Raw genomic sequence first — 21351 nt, 5'->3', positions numbered from 1 at the left:
CCATGTGGTAGCAGGGGGCCAAGCACCTGGGCCATCTTCTGTTGGCTTCTCAGGTGCATTAGCAGGGAGCTGTTTTGGAAGCTCAAGTGCCAGAACTTGAGCCGACACTCCAATATGGGATTCCAGCATCCCAAGTGGTGAGCCACACACTGGCCCTCCATATTTAATTTTTGACAATTTGCCCATTAATTTGCATCTTGAGTATATTCTTGAAGTTCTCAGTTCTCAGGATCAACTTTATGGGAAACAGACTAGAGGAAATTAACAATATGTTGGGTTTTGGGAAACTTATATTTGTTTTAGATATTGAGGTGTACTATACTCAGCATTTTAAGAGAACAATTCAACGACTTTTGGCAAATTTAGATACCCATACAAGCCTCACCACAATTCTGTTTAAGAATTCATTTTCAGGGCAGGCAGCAGGTAAAGCTGCTGTCTGTCATGCTAGCATCTCATTTGGGTGCCAGTTTGAGTTCTGCTTGCTCTACTTCAGATCCAACTCCCTGCTAATGGCCTGGAAAAGCAGTGGAAGATGGCCCAAGAGCTTGTGCCCCTGTCACCCACATGGGAGACCTGGAAGAAGCTCCTGGCTCCTGGCCTTGGCCTGACCCAGTGTTGGCCATTGCAGCCATCTGGGGAATGAACCAGGGGATGGAAGATCTCTCTTTCTCTGTAAATCTGATTTTTAATAAATAAATAAGTCTTAAAAAAAATAAAGAATTCACTTTCACCACTCTGAGAAGTTCCTTTACATGCTTTGTAATCAATCTTTGCTCCTAAACTCTGGCTCCAGGCAATCTCTTGGCTGCTTTCTGTCTATAATTTCACATTTTCTAGAAATTTCCTAAATAGAATAATATGTAGTCTTTTGTGTCTGGCTTCTGTCCACCTAACATGGTGTTCTGAGATTCATTCCTGTTGTTAAGCATATCAGTCGCTCATTCATTTTTATCACTGAAAAGTATTCTACTGCATGGATATACCAAATTTTGTTTATCCATCTACTTTATATGAGAGTAAGATTGCCCGGTTCATTGTTAAGTGTATGTTTACCAAAACAATTGCAAAACTGCTCCAAAGTGGTTATACCAGTAATCTATGGGATTTCCATTTTTTTCTACATCTTTTAAACATAATAGTCCCATCAGCCTTCTTAATTTTAGCCATTCCAGTGGGTGGGTGGGACAATCTTCCTGCTGTTTTCTGTTTTGGTTTTCATTTTCCTGGCAGTGGAGCCTGCTTGTTTGTCACCTGTATATGCTTTTTGCTATTGTGTCTTCACATCTTTCGTTTATTTTTACTTGAATTGCTTTTTCTAATTAAGTTATGAGAATGTTTTATATTTTGGCTAAAGTCCTTTGTTAGATAATTACTTTGTAAATATTTGCTTCCGGACTGTTGACTGATTTTCATTTTAATAGTGTCTTCTGAAGATCAAAAGTTTAATTTTGATGACATCTAATTTACTCATAATTTTATTTTAATGTCCATAGCTTTTGTATCATATCTAACATCTTTTTCAAAAAGATTTATTTGTTTATATGAGAGGCAGAGTTACAGACAGACGGGGTGGGGGGAGAGAAAGAGGGAGGGGGGGAGAGAGAGAGAGAGAGGGAGAGGGAGAGAGGGAAAGAGAGAACATCTTCCATCCTCTGGTTCCCTCCCCAGTTGGCCACAATGGCTGGAGCTGAGCTGATCAGAAGCCAGGAGCCAGGAGCTTCTTCTGGGTCTCCCACGCGGGTGCAGGGGCCCAAGCACTTGGGCTATCTTCTACTGCTTTCTCAGGCCATTAGCAGGGAGCTAGATCAGAAGTGGAGCAGACAGGATGCAGGTGCCACAGGTGGAGGCTTAACCCACTATGTCACAGTGCTGGCCCCTCTAACATCTTTTTACTTAACCCAAGATCACATAATTTTCTACTACTGTTGTAGGAATTTCATAGTTTTAGCTCACACATTTAAATTTATGATCTATTTTGATTGAATTGTTGTATAGACCAATGTAAAGGTCAAGGGTTATGATTTTCATATATAAATCCAATTGTTCCAGCACCAATTTTGAAAAACCACCCCTTCCCTAGGACCCGGAGATTGTTGAAAAAAAGTAATTTACCACATCCATGAATATGACAGTCTATTTTTGGACTTTTCTGCACCAGTAATCCATGCATCTATCTCTATACCAATGCTGTACTGTGTTAATCACTATAGCTTTATATGAAGTACAAAATCAGTAAGGGTGAGTTCCTCAACTTTCTTCTTTTTCACATTGTTTTGACTATACTAAATCATTGGCATTTTCATACAAATTCCAGGATTGGCTTGTGAAGTTTCTACCACTCCAAAAAAAAGTACCTGTTAATTTTGATAAAAAAAATATGCTGATTCAGCAATTTAATTTGGGTGTTCTAATCCATGAAGATGGTATATATTATATTAATTTAATTTATATTTCTTTCAACATGATTTTATAGTTTTCAGTATATCTTTTTACAGTTCTTAAGTTAAATTTATCCTATTTTTGTTTTTAAAGATTATTTTATTTATTTGAAAGGCAGAGTTACACAGGGAGGTGAAGACAGAGAGAGAGACACACACACAGAGACAGAGACAGAGAGTGAGAAAGAGAGATCTTCTAACCACTGGTTCACTACCCAAATGGCTGCAATGGCTAGGGCTGGCCAGACTGAAGCCAGGAACCAGGAAGTTCTCCCATGTTGGTGTACTTGGGCCATCTGCTGCTTCCCCAGGTCATTAGCAGGGAGCTGGATCAAAAGGGGAACAGCTGGGATTTGAACAGTACCCAAATAGGATGCCAGCATTGAAGGCAGCAGCTTTACCTGCTATGCCACAATGCCAGCCCCCAGGTTAAATTTATTCTTAAGAATTTTAATCTCTTTGATGTTGTTATACAAGGAATTTGTAAAATTTCATTTTCAGGTTGTATGTTACAAGTGTACAGAAATTTAACTGACTTTTGTACATTGATCTTATATCCTGCAATGCTATTGAACTCTTTAATGTTCTAGTAGTTTTTCTGTAGATTTCTCAGGCAAAACTTTCTACCCACAATAATCACAATGTCTGTGAATAAAAACAATTATATTTCTTCCTTTCTCATGCCTATGGTCATTGACTTTTGTATCTGAATTGCCAGCGAACTCCTCTTTGCACTGTACAGTGAGGCCCTTGTACCTTTTTGATGAATGCTGAAGCCAGACTTCTGTATGACCTTCTCCCTGATAAAAATGACTGTTTTTAGCTAGTGCATAATGTCACTGTCTATCAGCCCAAAACTGTTTTAACAGCATTGCCATCTTTATTTACATAATAATATTTGGACAATTATTTCAAAAGTCTCAATTGCATTTTGTACTCACCATTTAGGGGAAAGTAGGGGAACAGAAAATGGGAAAAGGAAAGTGTTTTATTAAGTATGAGTCTCATAAACTTAATAACAATTGAAACAAGATGAAAATCATTAGGCATGCTTAACGTGGCAATTCGTTAGCCTCAATTAGGTGCTCATTGGATTGAATAAGCTGGTCAATCATGAGAAAGAGAAAAATTAAAAAACACAATATGGCATAGTGAAAACACTCATATAATATCAAAGGCTGCCTCTAAACTGCAAAGTGTAGCTAGTGATTTTAAAATATATTTTAGGCCTTTGGAAACAGAACTGCCTTTATGATAGGCACAACTACTGTTATATTTGGGTACAACCTAACTCACAATTCTTCTGAGGAAAACAGCTGAGTCTCAGAGTCGGGGAAATACATGGACTTCATGTAACCTCACACAGCTTCTGAGAAAGATATAATGATACCCACTTAAAAATCAGAAAACAGACCAAGAAATTTAAGTAATTTGCCAAAGCACATACAGGAAACAGTGAGGACCAGATTAAAACCCAGGTCTTCTGGGTTCCAAAAGATGTAAACTGCACCCCTAGATTCCTGAGCAGCCCATTTCCCGGACCCATACCCCAAAGCCTCAACAGATCACCCACTGCTCACGAAGGCTCTGGTTCCATGTCTGCTACGGTTTCTAACTTTGTCTGCATTTCCCTAGTGACTCACAAGCTACTGTGCAACAACAGAAGGGAGAACATATCTTCCTGATTTGCTAGGTCCCAAAACAACAGCCTAAAAATGTAAACACTACAATGAAAAGGTTTGAGGTGGTTACATAAATAGGACATGGTGAATAAATGCAGAAAGCTTGATTGGCAATAGATGAGTGATCTTCCCTTAAGTCTGGGGGAGACACGTCCAGGAAGTAGAAAGAACATTAAAATTTCCTAAGGAAGTAATTCAGGTGTTTCTTCTTTGTTTCCACTTTTTGGGTAGACACTTCGAAAACTGAGTGCAGAGGCCAGTGCTGTGGAGCAGCGGGTTAACGCCTTGACTCGAAGTGCTGGCATCCCATATGGACTCTGGTTCAAGACCCAGCTGCTCCACTTCCGATCCAGCTCTCTGCTATGGCCTGGGATAGCAGTAGAAGATGGCCCAAGTCTCTGGGCCTCTTCACCCGCGTGGGAGACCCAGAGGAAGCTCCTGGCTCCTGGCTTCAGATTGGCTTCAGATCGGCTTAGCTCTGGCCATTGCAGCCAATTGGGGAGTGAACCAACAGATGGAAGACCTCTCTCTCTCTGCCTCTCCTTTCTCTGTGCAACTCTGACTTTCAAGTAAAATAAATAAATCATTGGGGCAAAAAAAAAAAAAGAGAGAGAGAGAGAGAGAGAGAGAGAGAGAGAAAGAAAGAAAGAAAGAAAGAAAGAAAGAAAGAAAGAGAGAAAGAAAACTGAGTGCATTCCAAAGCAGAGAGGTTACCACAGAACCACTGCATGGTGGGCAGGTAACAGGCTCTAATCTTAGGCACAGGTGATTCAGACAGGCCAGATAAGAAGAGGCCTGCTTCCATGATGAGGATACAGCACAAGAAAAAGGAAGCAAGGTCGGAAGTGCAGCTCATTATGCCTTAAGTGAACAGTCAGTAGACACTTTGGACTTGTCGGTTAATTAGACAGCATTTCAATAGGCTCTTTTCATTAAACAAATACTAATAATACTAATTATGGCTCTTCCTGTACTCTGGGCAATACGCAAAAACCAGAAATAACTATCTCAGTTCATCATGTGCCAAATACGTCCTGTGTGGAGTGAGAAAGGTATCCGGCATGATTATTACCTTCTGATGGACAAATCTTCGGGAGAGACTTTTCTTTACAAACTTGTGCGTTTGGTATCTTCTACTAACCTGTTCTTTGTCAATTCTCCTTCCCAAATAAGACATTTACAAGGATACTTCAAAAAATTTGCAGAAAACAGAATTAAAACTCAAGTTTACCTTGGTTCAAAAAATTTTGAAATCCACGTATATGAGGGATCTTTAAAACTTTATACAAAATATGCATTATGAACAGCTATGTATGGATTTTTCAAAAAGATTTACTTATTGATTTGATTTGAAAGGCAGAGAAACAGAGAGCAGGAGAGACAGAGTGAAAGATCTTCCACTGCTGGTGTACTTCCCAAATGCCCACCGCAGCAAGAACTAGGCTAGGAATCCCATCCTGGCCTCCTACATGGATGGAAGGGGCCTAAGCATTTGGGTCATCTTTTGCTGCCTTACCAGGCACATTAGCAGGAAACTGGATCAGAATTGGAGCAGCCAGGACTCAAACTGGCACTCCAGCACAGGATGCCAGTATTGCCAGCATAGGCCTAACCCATTGCACCACGCAAGTTGGGGAGTAAACCAGCGGATGGATGCACCTGCTGGTTCACTGCTGGGGCCAGCAGTGTGTTAAAGCCCCCGCTGCTCCACTTCCGATCCAGCTCCCTGCTAACATGCCTAGGAAAGAAGCAGATGATGGCCCATGAAGCTCCTGGCTTCAGATCAACTTAGCTCTGGCCATTGCAGCCATCTGGAGAGAACTAGTGGATGGAAGACTTCTCTCTCCCTCTGTAACTCTATCTTTCAAAGAAATAAAATAAATCTTAAAAAAAAACAAAACCCCAAACTTTAAAAAAAAAACTTGTGCCAAAATAAATACATCTTTCAATTCCATTTTTTCTGTGAAATTTTTGAAATTTTCATCAAATAGATGAAATAGAATAGAGGTCAGCAACTATAAACATATACACTATTGCCTATTTTGGGGGAAGAAAGTTTTATTGGACAAATTCACATCCATTCATTTACATATTGTCTGTGACTACTTTCTTGCTATAATGGCAGAATTAAGTTCTTACTACTGAAACATTGTACGCCTTCTAAAGCTGAAAATATTTCCTACCTGGCCTTTTAGAGCAAGTTTGCCAACTCTGGTGACAAAATACTTGAAATAATATAGAAAATACTCCAACTAGAATGTTAAAAAAAAACCCCAAGATAATCACAGTTATGTAAAATAAATCTAAGTGGGCATAGAAAAAAGACCAAGAATGTAAGCAGCTGGATTTGGGTGATGGGTGTTGTGAGTGATCTACCTTCTCCTACCTGTATTTGTAATTTCTTGGAAGGACATTTTTACATTTCTTTTATAACAGAAAAAAACTACACTTCACTTGACCTTTGTGCGTGTCTGTGTCTTGCACATAGTGGGCGTGACTCAATTCAGCTCTGTTTCCCAGTTCGGCCCCTCCCCACAGGTGTGCTCAGGGTGGGAGGCAGGAAGTCCTGGGCAAGTACCTTATGCTCATCCCGAAGGTGGGTGTCCAGTTCCTCCGTGTGCTTGGTCTCATAGTAGCAGAGCTGGCATTTGTACGGTTTCAGTTCATTGTGCTTTTCTATGTGTTGCTGGAGGCTCTCGTCACTGGAGCAGGTGAAGGTACATTTATCACAGCGGAAAACGACTCCCTGCAAGTATTTTGACAGTTTGGAACGGCACACTTCAATGGGGACAACTCGCTCTTCTGTGGAAACAAATTGAATGGAAAGATGGGAATTTTTACTGACAGCAAGTAGATGTTCTTTCTTTGGAGTATAAGAAACTCACCCATTCGAATCTGCTACCTCTCCTGGGTCTGGGTTGGTGAATTGCACACACATGCACACTGCCCCTTCCCCAGCCCCCAGAACAACATCTTCCTCTGGCACAAGTTGGGAGTTAAGACCAAAAGCTCTTTCGTACTTAATACCCAGAGCAACCTCCAAACAGAGGAGGGGAGGGCTGCGAGGTACTTGCTAACTCTGGACTGAGGTGATTAGGGCAGGCGGGGAGAGGGGGAGTGGAAGTGTCACCATCTTTACCAAGGTTCATGGTTATCGACAACAATCATTAGCCCGTGTGCCTTCCACACATTATTGGGGCTGGATTTATAGGTATCTGTAAGGCGGAAGGAAACTTACATTAAATGGCCACCAATGTGCCATTACTGTACTGGCACCCTGCTTCTCCTAACACCTCTATGAGGATACAGTTAACTTGCAATTTCACGTATCCTTAAAATGAGGGGCGGGTCTTTAAGTAACTCTCCAAATGCCACAGGCATTGTCAATGGCAAGGGTGAGATGCGAAACCAGGTCTGCTCTGCTGCAGATCCATCATTTTCCATTCTGCTTCCCCTTCTAAGATGTTCCCAACAAGCCTCTTCCACTTGTCCTGAAACCAAGGAGACCTCTAATGTAATATCAAACCTGAACACGAAGATACCTATACACTTTCCCTCACTAAAACTCCCACGTCCAGCTATGAAGAGCTCACAGATGTGATGGCTGCAGGCAACTTTCAGGAGGTGGTGGGGGTCATAGAGAAGATGTGGAGGATTTGTGCCTTTTCAGACAATCTGCATTCTGATTGTGAGAAGGGAAAAAATAAGAGAGAGAGAGAGAGAGAGAGAGGATTTGGGTGCTTTTCCCGCTAACAAACCAAATGCTGTAGGGCTGAAAGTGTATGTGCTTGTTTATTCTGCACTCTCTCACCCTTGTGTTTAACTGCTCAAATTAAATTTCACACCAGTCTGCCCAGAGTATCAGCGCACGCGCCAGATATCCATAACTGGGATAAAATTAAAATCTGTGCTATTTATGCAAGAATCAAATATAGCATGTGTTCTCATGCTGTGTCTGGATTTCAGAAGACTCTGGAAGTTTACAAGTGGACACATGCAACATACACTTATATTATTTAGAAACAGCAAATGTATTATTAAGGCAGGAAAGCATGATTTATTCCGAGTCACTGAGTGACAATGTTTCCAGAGCATCAGAATTTTGTGCCGATGCCAGTCACAGGAGTCTCCCTTTCATCACTGGCCTGTGTGTGGCTCCTGGGGAACGTTCCCTACCCAATGTCATGCCTTAATCTCCACTGTAACATTCTAACTGCAGGCAGGCACTGCCTTGGGAGTCCTTGAACGCAGCGATTAATTGGCCAGCAAAACGCTGGGCAGAGGAAGCGTGGAAGGTGGTGTCTGCAACATACTCCCTGGAGCTTTAATGCATATGTTATTTTCCCTATACAAAGAGTCAGTCGCTTATTTAGAAATATAAATATTTTTAAACCAAAGTATAGCAGACAGCTCAGAAACACATGATTATAATGTAATCCACACATTTTCTTAGAATAGCAAATGTTTAACAGTCTTGTAACCATTCAGTTCCATGGTTTGGTATAAACCGAGGAAAAACTGCTTTGGTGTAAACTAGTGAGGCTCAGGAAGCTCAGATGAGGATATTCTAACTCCTCTACCCCGGGGTTTCTCAACGGTAGCAAGACTAACGTTCTGTGGCTGGAGAATTCTTTGTGCTGGGGGACTCTCCTGTGCCTTGCAGGATGTTAATCAGTGTCTGTGGCTTCCACCTATTGGGTGCCAGTCCCACTCTTCTTTTCCAGTTGTGACAACCCAAAATGTCTGCAGAGAAATGTAATCTGGGAGGCAAGATCAGCTCCAGGTGAGAATCACACTCTAAGCCAAGTGCCAGGCATTAAGTGCAACCACCCTGGGTAAGGCACTCCTGGGCAAAGACTCATGAGCAAGCTGGTGCCCACAGCAACAGGGTGAGCGGACCCCATTCTGGGGTATGGAGTTTGCTGCAAGGGCTGGCACGAACCTTACTAGCTCCTTCCTCGAGGCCACATTCCCCTGGCTCTTTCTATGTCTGTTCTTGCCTTTTATCTTGTCATCTTTACCACTTCCACTTAGTTCTTTGGCTCTGACCCTCCCCTATCTACCCTGACCCAGCTGATCTCAGCAGAGATAAAGACAAGCAGGGTGTAACTTCCCAACTAAAGATGCTCCCAACACCTTTCAGTTATTCAGCCACTTCCCACACTAAATAACCAGTCCTTTCCAACTTTTTTATACGTCTCCTTTTCAATTCCTCTCCCACCTTGGTTAGTTTTCTTTGCAATTTCGAGTTTTACTCTGTGTACTGAAGTGAATTTGACAGTCATGAATGCTCTGAATACTAGATGTGAATATAATATGTGAATATTATATATGAATAATATGTGAACTCTGAAGTTCACATATTAACAATAAATGTAAATGACACTTCAGCTGATTATGTTAAGCGCTGTTAGGTGTTCTGCCTTCATTGTGATGTTTTATTCTCCTGGAACACCCTGCAAAGCCAGTTTTATGTTCTTCGGTTTACTGATGTGGCAACTGAGAACTGATCAATGAAGCCACTTCCACAAAACATAGTTTTTGTTCAGTACAAAGTTGTAACCTCGGAACACAAGTCTGCTGGCTGCAGTCAGTGCCCTCAGCTACCACAGCTGGTAAGAGTTCCCTGTCTCCAGCAACACCCAGTCTGTGTCCTTTAAAACATAAAGAAGCTATAGATGTCTAAGTTAACCGGTAATACCTGAATATCTTTCAAGCATCTTCTGGATTTGAGAAGCGGTCACTTCCCTCCTTATAAACTGCAAAATATGAGACTTCCCAAAATATGAGACTTCCAAACTTAGACATTATTCGTGTACCAAGTCTCTTAATTACATGGATTTTTACTAAGACACTAATTGTAGAAAAAAGTCAACCTTTTTTCTTTTCTCAAAACATGGCAAACACAACCAAGATAAAATAAAATAAAACAACAACAACAAGACAGACTCTGAAAGGTGAGCAAATGACTGACAGCACTTGCTGAATGAGACCATTCATTGCTGACGCAAGCGCAGGACATAAACCTAAAGACTGGAATGCTTCCAGGAGGGGACTGGGCCCTGCCTGGACTACAGAAGCTCAGTGCTCACAGCTTTTTTTCTATGGGGGCAGTGACAACCGTGGGTCTTTCTTGACTTCACACCTCTCAAAATTACCTTGGGTAAGAAATCCAGGCCTGAATCACACTCATTGTGACTCAGCTTTCAGCACGGGCTGCAAAATATTATGACTTTCCCAGTTCGACTCTGGGATGGAGGGTGTCTCTCTTCTCCTCCTACTCAGAAGGTGCCTGGGGCTGCACAGGCTGGACCCCAGAGTTACAGCACACTGAAGTCCACGTGTACTCGCACTTAGGAGCAGCCCGAGCTGAGAAGTGCATGTTGTGTCAAGCTCCCGTGGAGCTCAGTGGGAAAATCTGCAAAACTGCAACCACAGAAGCGTTGCTTTGGCTCCAGTCCACGAAAAGCCACATCGTCGTGGAGTCCAGAACAACCGTGAAAATTTCTTCCTGAACAGCAGAACACAACACACCCGGGTTTCCTTCCTAGAATGTGCCACATCTCAATGAAGCAGGAAGAAATGCAAAACACCATTCCAGAGGACTGAGTCCCTCTTTAGGCCAAACTAAGACCCGCCCATTTCTCTCTGGTCTAATAAGTGACAAAGGCTGAATCCTAGAGAAACCCATTAAGAAAATAACATAAAAAAAAAAGATTCTAAAAAGAACCATAAAGAGACAAACATAAGCAAGTAAAACAGCTCTTGGTAAGAAGTTATTAAGTTTCGATGTTAGCAGGTAACTACCCTCAAGCTAGAGAAAGCTGGGAATGCCTGCTTTAATTCCAACAGGCAAAAGTATTGATGGGGTTGAAAGGGAATATACAATTTCACTAAAGTTTAACAAAACAGGAAGGTAGGAAATCTCATTGTAGGTTATTTTCTTCAAAATGATATGGATCAGATAAATAAGGAGAATTGACTTCAACATACAAGTTCGGTTTTTGTCTATCTTTTGGAAAATAAATTTTCTAAATCCATGCCAAGTGGAGACCAGGAGCAGTGAGTGCACAGCTACATAACCACAATGCACATATTTAGCAAAACTGTGTTTACCCCTACAATTCAGCCTGTGCCCACTTTTGCAGGCTCACTATCAGGGTGCAAGGTAGATGTGGGCAAGGTTGTAGCATGAGGCATTGCACACCTAAAGATGACAAACTCCATTGAAATGTGCTCATTTTACTAGTTTATTCCTTCTTTTCCCATTAAAGGTCAAGTTCTTTCAGTATACAAACCCTGCCTGACTCTTCATGGTTGTATCCAAGAGCTTCAAATGATGCTAATCTACATTTGCTGCGTGAATGAAAACCCAGTAGAAGTCCTACCACCGGGGCCGGCGCTGTGGCCTAGCAGGTAAAGCCGCTGCCTGCAGTACTGACATCCCATATGGGTGCCAGTTCTAGTCCCAGCTGCTCCTCTTCTGATACAGCTCTGTGCGGTGGCCTGGGAAAGCAGTAGAAGATGGCACAGGTGCTGGGGCCCCTGCACCCATGTGGAAGACCCAGAAGAAGCTCCTGGCTCTGGTTTTGGTTCGGCAAAGCTCCAGCCGTTGCAGCCATCTGGGGAATGAACCAACGGATGGAAGACCTCTCTTTCTGTCTCTACCTCTCTCTGTAACTCTGCTTTCAAATAAATAAAATAAATCTTAAAAAAAAGTCCTACCACCAGCTTTAATTTTTCCCAAGTTAAATTCATCAAACCATGGCCAATTTCATCTCATCAAATACTGATCTGACCTAATTTCCTAGTTTCTCAAAGAGATGGGTCTAACAATATTTTGCTTTCAAGTTTTCCTCAATTCAAATTCAACAGATGTCTAATCAGTAACCTTATCAAAACTCGTCCTGGCTTCTTATCTGTCTACTGAGTAATGTTCAGACTTCTACATTAGTAACCAAACCCTCAGAATTTGGCCAGAACACACTTTCCTGGTATGCTTCCTATTCTCTCCAGGCACCTAGAATATTCTAATATCATACTGCAAAACATGTCTGGCTTCCACTGACCTCAGTGGCTTATTAAATTGTTTCCCCCATAGAGTGGGTTGCATAGCGTCCCCCAGAAATTTATGTCTACTTGGAATCTAGAATGTGACTTTACTGACATGTTGAGCCTTTGCAGATGTAATTGGTTAAGATGAGATCATACCGGATTAGGCCCTAAATCAAATGACTGGTGTTGTAAGAGGAGAAGACACAGAGACACACGTGGGGAGGAAGGTCATTTGTAGATGGAGGCAGAAAGTAAAGCAGCTACAAGCCAAGGAGGGCCAAGGAACCTTAGGAACTCATCACCAGCCTTGTGGTCATCTTGGTTTCAGACATCTCACCTCCAGAACTCTGAGAGCACATTTCTGTTGTTTAAAGCCAACCAAATGGTGTTGCCATAGCCCTAGGAAACGAATGTACCCCATCTTAGATCTCAGCTTGTTGACATGCGGCTCAGTTTGAAAGCCTTCCTCTCTACCTCCTTGTTCTACCCCATACAGAAATGCACCTGCCATGGTGAATCCTCTAGAAACTCACCATGCACTATCTCTCACACACATCTCCTTCTGGAGGGCAGGGACCTCATCTTGCCCAAAGAACCAAGCGTTGTGTGGCATGGAAGAAGCAAATCATAAAGGTCTGCTGACTGCATGTATGCCCTCGTTTGTCATGGCCAACACACATCTGTGATTAGCTCTCATTCAAATTTCCCCTGAGTGAAATAATGGATTCTTCTCTTTTCTTCCTACTTAAATGTATAACTTTTTTCTGGACAAAAAGCTGTGGCAACTCCATTCTTGCCAGCAGCAGCTCTGTCTCAGGGTCAGTTAAGAGGTTGTTTTTCCTGTCTTTCATTCCAAGTATTTTCATTAATTAAGGCCTCAGAAAGATGCTGTCTGCAGGCCCTAGAGACCCGAGATGTTTATTCACGCAGGGAGGAGGAAGAGCACAGGTGCAGAAGGAGTCACATCTTGTTACTTTAAGATCAACTCTACCCTGTAATTGCAAGGCAGAAACACAACCCTGCCTCTTGACTTGCCAAGACAGCTTCCCACTGAGCTGCCATTTTGAGTTGAGATGGACACCCGTGGCAGGCCAGGCCACAGATGGTAGGCTCACGGTCCTAAAGCACTCTGCACCTGTGGATTGATGGTCTTCATCTCTACCTCTAGCCCTCGGATACTTCCACCCTTGGACCCAGCTGCCACAGTCACTAGAACTCTCAACGGGCAACAGCACCTTCCCAAGGACAGAGTGATGCCTGTGGTTAAAGCCAAGCCTGGGGGTAGGGAAGGGGGAGGCATGTCATACAAATCTGGATCCTGATTCCTGCTGTTTCTGGACCTGTTTGCTCCCTGTGCATCAAGGATAATGGTCGTATTCACTGCACAGGGTTTATGAGAATACTATACCATGATATATTGTAAAGCACCAGAACAGTGCCTGCCACCGAGGAAGCACTCAGTAATTGTAAGAGTTGTGGTTGATATTGGCATCATTATTACTTTTAATCTTCAAATGTTGTATCTTTTCAGACTGGCGCTTTCTGATTTGAAAAGGACAATAGTTAGATACTCAGAAAATTATCCTCCTATGAGGAATGGGACCTTTTTCTCTGCCAAGTGGAATATTTGTAACATCACTTGTGGGCTTACAAAATTATCAACTTAAAAATTAGCCCGCTATAGATTTATTGAATTTGAGCCCCACCTGTGGTTGCCTTAGCAGGACCAGACCAAATGCTTTCATGGGTCTCATATGCCTGCAGGTCAGACGTTCCCCACCCCTGTTACAGAAGAGGCTGTTATGTGACCAGTGGCAGGTGACGTGATGACACATGGGTGGGCTCCAAGGACAGTGGTTGACTAGTAGCTTCACTGCTTATTGGTTTAGTGACTTTAGTTCAGTTATCCCAGACCCCCCCGGTCCTAAGAACTTACTATTATATTTGTGGGGGATACAACATGTGCTATATTATACACTGTTCTCTGCAGGAGAACTCACCGGGTCTCACAAACACCCTAGGTCTAATTTATTCCGGTTTCTTCTCTCCCTGATGGGCAAGAATCTCAGGGCCAGAGTTGCAGCCCACTGCTAACAGGTGTGCAGCACCTCATGGCATCCACTAAGTATTGAAATTCCCAGCTTTTTTCATTGTATGTGAACTTTCCACCGGTTCTGCTTGCTTGCTTGCTTGCTTGCTTGCTTGCTTTCTTTCTTTCTTTCTTTCTTTCTTGACAGAGAGAGTTAGACAGTGAGAGAGAGAGACAGAGAGAAAGGTCTTCCTTCGTTGGTTCACCCCCCAAATGGCCACTATGGCCGGCACTGCACCAATCCAAAGCCAGGAGCCAGGTGCTTCCTCCTGGTCTCCCATGCGGGTGTAGAGGCCCAAGCACCTGGGCCATCCTCCACTGCCTTCCTGGACCACAGCAGAGAGCTGGACTGGAAGAGGAGCAGCCGGGACTAGAACCTGGAACCCATATGGGATGCCAGTGCCACAGGCAGAGGATTAACCTAGTGAGCCACGGCGCCGGCCCCATCGGTTCTGCTTTCTTTTGCAGTCGCATCAATTTCTTCAATTGTCTCAAACCTACCATTCTGTGAAGGTACCTTTAAGATACATTAAATGCTTTGTGAAATGAAAGGCACCACAAATAAATACCCTAACCAAAATAAAAAAGTCCAAAGAAACATTCCAAATTATAACAAAAATGTTGTCTTTCTCAGCCTCAAGTTTCACATATATGAAACAGGAATCTGGGTTATGTGAGGAGGTCGTCAAGAAGTTCATAGAAAATGTGTGGGTCTCAAGAGCTTTTTGGCACCAAAATAAACGTGCCCTTTCATTTCATCCTTTAAAGAACTATTTGCATCCTCTTCGTAGTACTATCCCTCCCAACGCTTTTGGGAGATGAGGTGACTTCTGTGTGCGCGCGCCAAGGATGGCATGCTGTAGAGCAGTGCTCAGGGCCTTGGTGTCTCATCTCCCTGTGCCCCCTCCCCCTTTGTTGAATCCTCAGCTCGGGGAGAAGTCATTGAGCTCATTAGACATCGAAGCTCTGAAGCTGCCAGGCAGCAATAAGGGAAAAGAGAGGCAACCACACAAAGCGAGGACTCACGGCTTCTGTCTGCTCGGCAACAGTGCTACTGATGGCCTCCACCCAAGCTGTGCTGGGGCACAGAGCCACCACGACACATGGGGAACCGGAAGCCAGGTAACTGAGGCAGAACAGTAGATGGGACCGCTTGGGCCAGGAACTCCTGCCTAAATGTTCCTAGCTTGCAGTTGGATGCCCTAGCCAGCAAGGATCTCACATCCCATTAGAGCACGGGGGTGGGGTGTGTGTGTGGGGGGTCAGAGACATCTGATAGTGCTGAGTGCGAGCCTTCTACGGTGCCTGCAGCAGAGATGGGTGAGCGCATCACAAAATGAAATAGCCAAAGGCAGTGCCTGAGGGAAGTGCGGGGCACTCCACAAACACCCCAAACACTCAGTATTTCAGAGTCAAGGACATCTCAGCAGGACAGCAAGTGACATGTTAGAGGCACATGGGGCAACTGATTGCAAAGCTCCCAAAGTGAGAGGCAAAGGAGGACAGGAAGGACGAGGAGGTGAGGAGAGAGATGGGAAGACTGGCAGATGAAGCAGCAGCCGAGACTGGCAAGGCATCTCCCCGTAATCTTTTTCCATCCACCTGTGGCTTGAATCTTTTTGGACAAAGCACGTCTACAGAAACATAATTTTCCTCCCAGTGCAGAGGGAGCCTGTTGTTTAGCAATGTTTTGATTGGCCAAGAGTAGACTCAACTCTGAGAAAAACTGCAGTGAACTTACAAGAAGTAGCCCTGTTTATCAGAGACACTGACATTTACGGAAAACCCACTACGCATCCCTTCTGGAACTGCACTGGAGAGCGGTGATTACATCTCCTAGGTATAATCATCTCCTTTTACACAGAAAGACAACAAACAGAGCAGGTTTCAAAACCTCCATTCAAAGCCAAAGTCCAAGGACCTTCGAATGGAGGCTGAGTTTCCCTCATATGAAGTATAGGGGACTGGAAGTGTTTCAGACTTTGGATCTTTCCAAATTTTGGAATATTCAAACAGAGACGTTGCTGGTTAAGCATCCCCAAGCCAAAAATCTGAAGTCCCAAATGCTCCAAAATCTGAGACCTTTGGGGTCCTAACCTAATGCTCACAAACTTTTTGCATTCAGGATGCTCAGCTTGTACGAGGGTGGACCAGCTACTGTGAAGAATTCTCTCTCCTTTCTGCTCTAGAAATCATCCCTCTGGTCTTCCTCCAAAGAGCTGCTCGCCACCACCCAGCTCTTCACGTTCCACATTTGCCTGCATCCACTTGGCGTGTTTCTCATTCACGTTTTGCTCAAGTGCGTTCTACACGTGGTTGTGGCAGAGGAGCCAGAAAGCGAAAATCCCTCCTGCTGGGAAGCCCTATGGCAGCACGCACAGCGGAATCTGCCACCTTCGCCTCCCGCCAGGTGCAGGAAATCCCAACAGGAGGGTGTTTGCACACTGTTGGCCGGCACTGTGACCTCTTGCCTGGAGATACAGTGAGGAACGAGGGACCAGGCCACCTTAAGAGACATCCACAGGACACCACGCAGCCCAGCTCTCCCCCGTCTCCCAGGAAAACAGGAAGGCTACCTCGGTGCAGCACGATGTGGTCGATCATGTTGCGTTTGTATTTGGTGTGGTAGAGGCAGAGAGGACAGCGAAGGTCTTTGGGGCCCTCCTCAGGAACCGCTGAATGCCCAGCTTCCACGTGCATAGTAAAAGCAGATCTAGGAGAGAGGTTGGGAGATGGGAGATGAGTGTGATATTCAGGACTCCGGCCAGCAAACCCATCAGAGGCGCGCAAGTGTGACTCCCCTGCTCCAGGGGCCTGAAAAACAAAGCTGTGAGTCCCAGCTGTTGCCCGAAGGTTCCTTGACCACTCAGCCATGAGCTGTGTACTGTCGGGATCTGGTAGCTTCTTTCAGGACATGCTGCCACTTGGCTGGGTTCAGGGCTCAGTTTAAGAAAGAGATTCTCTGAACACCTTATTCTTGAAAATTAGAAACAGTTCAAAGCAGGAAAACAAAATCTAGAGGAACTACTTCTCATCAAGCCTGAGGGTCGCAGGGGAGACAGACTATTTTATTTTATTATTTTTTAAAAGATTGATTTATTGGGGCTGGTGCTGTGGCATGTAAACCCACTGCCTGCAGTGCTGGCATCCCATATGGGCGCTGGTTCCAATTCCAATCCAGCTCTCTGCTATGGCTTGAGAAAGCAGTAGAAGATGGCCCAAGTCCATGGTCCCCTGCACCCACGTGGGAGACCTGGAAGAAGCTCCTGGCTCCTGGCTTCAGATTGCCTCAGCTCCAGCCATTGTGGCCATCAGGGGAGTGAACTGGTGGATGAAAGACCTCTCTCTCTCTCTCTCTCTCTCTCTCTGCCTCTGCCTCTCTATAACTCCGTATTTCCAATAAGTAAACAAATCTTAAAAAAAAAAAAAATTGAAATATTTACTTGAAAGACAGAGTTTTACAGAGAGAGAGGGAGGGAGGAAGGGAAAGGGGAAGAGAGAGAGGTGGTTGATCCTCCATCTACTGGTTCTCTCCCCAAGTGTCCACAGTGGTCAGGGTTGGGCTAGGCCAAAGGCAGGAGCCTGGAACTTCATTCGGATCTCCTGTATGGGTACAGGGGCTCAAGCATTTGGACCATCTCCACTGCTTTCCCAGGTGCATTAGCAGAAACCTGGATAGGAAGTGAAGCAGCCGGGACTTGAACTGGTGCTCATTCTGGGATGGTGGAGTCACAGGCGGCAGCTTAACCTATTGCACTGTAACACTAGCACCTAGAAGGACTATTCTAAAGACAAGCTGCCTATCTGAGTCTTCAGAAGGAAGTAGTGGTAAGTTGTTTAGGAGGTCATGATCAGTGATTAGGTAAACAGCACTCCCAGTTGTGCTAGCTCCAACATGGGATGGTATAGTGGCCTCTTCCTCCATCCTTTACACCTTCTCAATTTACAAAGCCTTAAATGGCTCTCATAAAATGGATGAAACCAAGTTTAATGGGCAAGGACCTCTTCTTACCAACCCAAGTACTTCTCTCTGGAGAAACGTGTATTTGTCGGGGGCCCTTGGAATCGGGTCCTTTAGTCTTCTCTCGGTTCTAAGCCACAAACATTCTTATCTGGACAATAACTGGACTGGATAAACAGTCAGAGATATGACACAGTGTCCATCAAATCCTAGCAATTGAGATTTTGGTAGCAGAAAAACTTGTTCTTCTCCCAGTTCATCTTTATCTTTGGACACTGCTATGGTATGGATATTAGAAAGGCCATGGGTTAAATGCTTGTGTCCCAGGGGAGTGCTTTTGGGAGATGGTAGAATTTTAGGAGTGTGGGGGCCTCATGGGGAGTCCTTAGGTCATTGGTGGTGTGTGCTCAGAGGCATTTCTCATGGGGCTCCTTGAGTTCTTGTGAGAGAGTTGGTACAAAAGACTGAGTTTGGGCCCATCCTCTCTTTGCCTGTCTGGAGAAGTGATCACTTCTTCCAACACATGCTCCCACTCTCTGCCACCCTCACTGGAGGTCACCCTAGTGGAGCTGCCTGATCTTGAACCTGAACCTCCAAAACTATGAGCTAAATAAACCCTTTCTCTTCATGAAGCCAGTTGTCTCGGGAATTTTGTGGCAACAGTGAAAGCTGACTGAAGCAGTCACAAGGCCTGACTTCTGCAGCTTCTCTCTGTGGTGAGGTGCCTGAGGACTCAGATCTTGACTGCAACAGGAGTAGAAGGTAGGAGTTTTATAGCCGTCATATAAAAGTAATGCTAGGGGCCGGCGCTGTGGTGCCTCTGCCTACATCCCAAGTGGATGTCGGTTTGAATCCCTGCTGCTCCACCTCTGATTCAGCTCCCTGCTGATGGCCTGGGAAAGCAGTGAAAGTTGGCCCAAATTCTTTAACCCCTGCACCTGTATGGGGGACCCAGAAGAAACTCCTGGCTTTGGATCGGCCCAGCTCTGGCCATTGCAGCCATTTGGGGAGTGAATCAGCAGATGGAATACCTCTCTCTCTCTCTGTATCTCTCCCACCCCCTCTGTAACTGCCTCTCAAATAAATAAATTAATAAATATTTTTTGAAAAAGTGATGCTTTATTACCATAGTAGCTTTTTATCTATAGCATTATAGCACAAATCACTGTGCCACACACTCTTCTAGGCACTGGTTCATTTCCTACTCACAGTGGCCCCTGAGGTAGGGAGAGGACTATTATCGTTATTTTACAGATAGGGACATGGACACACAGAGAGCCCTACTGACTTTCCCAAGGTCACACAGCCAGGAAGTGGCAAAGCCAGACCCCACACTCCACACCTGCAACCATGAACCTAAAGGATCCACGGGATGAGATTCTAAATTGGTTCGGATGACGGCAGAGGGAGCAATCCACTCCTCGAGCTCACCAACTCTGTCAGACAAGAGCAAGGGGCACTCTGGATTCTCCTTTTGTGGTCTGCAGCATTCTTAAGTCTAGTCCTCCCAGGGCGGGGGTCTTGAATGACATCAGGTTAAGAAATAACTTCTCTACAAGGAGAGCAAGAAGTCACTCGACTTTGACTTTGCTTGTACGAACATATTTTTTTTTTTTTCAAGGACAAATAAAAAAGGGATAAGGAGAGTTTGACCAAGAGAAAACATTGCACCGTGTGCTAGGCCAGGGAAATTCTGTGCTGTAGCCTCACCGGGCTCAGGGGCCCATTTGCTCTGCGTTTAAACTCATTTGTTCCCGTAGAGCTCTTCATCCCTGCCAAAGCAATCTTCAGTGTGTGAAGCTCAGAGCAGCTCATAGGCAGGGCCTCTCCGGAGCCCCAGTAGGAAAGTGCAAGGGAGGAGTATGCAGTGAGGGGCGGAGGAGAGGCAGCCACCTTGTTTTTTTACAACCACGCTTCACGCCACTTACTTAAAGCCTGTGTAAAAGGAGCAGTCTTTGCACTTGAAAAGCTTCTTCCCTCCATGCTTGTCCCGGTAATGGCGCCTGATGCTCTGGATGTAGCCAGAGGAGAATTCACAGAATTCGCAGTGAAGAACGGCTTCGGTTTTCTGCTCAGTTCCAGCTGCAGCCCCAGGAAGAGGCACGGGGCTGACGCGGCTGTTGTTCCTTGCCAGGGCAGCTGACTGGTAGTGGTTCAACTGTTGCTGAACGTCTGGGGGCTCCGAGTACGACGAGTCTGTGCAGAGAGGGAGAAAACAACAATGGGGTACAGAGAACCTTGACGTGAGGGTTCTTTTGCCCCTAACTTCATGGAGGTATAGTTGACCAAAATAAAAGGCACAGCAGTGAGGACTTGATATATGCACGTCCTGTGAGAAGATTCTCACAGTCAAGTTCATTCACACATCCATCAGTCACACTGCTACCTTACCACTTTTTAGGTGTGATGTGGACACTTAACTTCTACTCTTTTTGCACATTTCAAGCCTACAGTGTGCTTTACCACACTCACCATGGTGCACAAGGGGTCCCCAGAACCTGCCCATCTGACAACGGAACACTTGCACCCTTTGACCAACATCTCCCCCTTAGTTTCAGATACTTTGCGGGATGATGACTGTGATCCTATCTGTCCTCTTGATTTACCTGCTGCCACCCAGATCTGCGAAATGCACGTGGGAAGTGTCACTTCTTTCCCTGTGACTTTGAAGGCTCATGACACGTAAGCATAAAATTGGGATCTACAGGTTTCAAAGTGAAAGACGAAAATAAATTGTTTTCTACAAGAAATTGCAGCGAGGCCACCAGTTGCCCCAGAACACCTGTTGTCAGGTGAGACAAGCACACCTGCCTAGTACACGCAGCCGTCAACGCGAGACAGGAAGGAGATGATGCGATCTCTCCTCCTTGGCAGCCGAGAATTATTCAAGCCAACCAAATAAAAAAAAAAGTCACTCTTTAACAGAAATGCTCAGGCACATGGCACTCCCACAAATATAAAAATGTTTTATGCTTCCACAGACAAGCGATTTAAAATTTAAAATATAAAAATCCGATAGTGTTCTCCTGGAATAGATGTTTAAAGCTTAGTCAGCATTAAGATGGAGATTTATTCATAAATCCCATTAAAATGAAATCCCAAACAAGTTTCTCTGAAAGGTAT

The 21351-nt window shown here is 44.4% G+C and overlaps 1 protein-coding gene across 22 annotated transcripts in view; it reads right to left on the bottom strand.

Annotated features, from left to right (window-relative positions):
- ZNF462 (zinc finger protein 462) overlaps positions 1–21351 on the bottom strand; it is a 148799-nt gene that overhangs the window by 19330 nt on the left and 108118 nt on the right. For all 22 annotated transcript variants that reach the window (XM_051855978.3, XM_051855976.3, XM_051855982.3 and 19 more), the window contains 3 exons: positions 20157–20424; positions 16844–16980; positions 6702–6925 (listed from right to left, as the gene is read on the bottom strand). In XM_051855978.3, coding sequence (XP_051711938.3) covers positions 6702–6925; positions 16844–16980; positions 20157–20424 — 629 coding nt within the window. The remainder of the gene's footprint in view (positions 1–6701; positions 6926–16843; positions 16981–20156; positions 20425–21351) is intronic.

Source organism: Oryctolagus cuniculus, chromosome 1 (assembly GCF_051225735.1).
Source record: "Oryctolagus cuniculus isolate XC-2025 breed Fujian yellow rabbit chromosome 1, ASM5122573v1, whole genome shotgun sequence".
In the NCBI taxonomy this organism is placed as follows: domain Eukaryota; kingdom Metazoa; phylum Chordata; class Mammalia; order Lagomorpha; family Leporidae; genus Oryctolagus; species Oryctolagus cuniculus.
The sequence above is the reverse complement of the archived record's forward strand: the minus strand, read 5'-3'. Positions and strand labels throughout refer to the sequence as shown.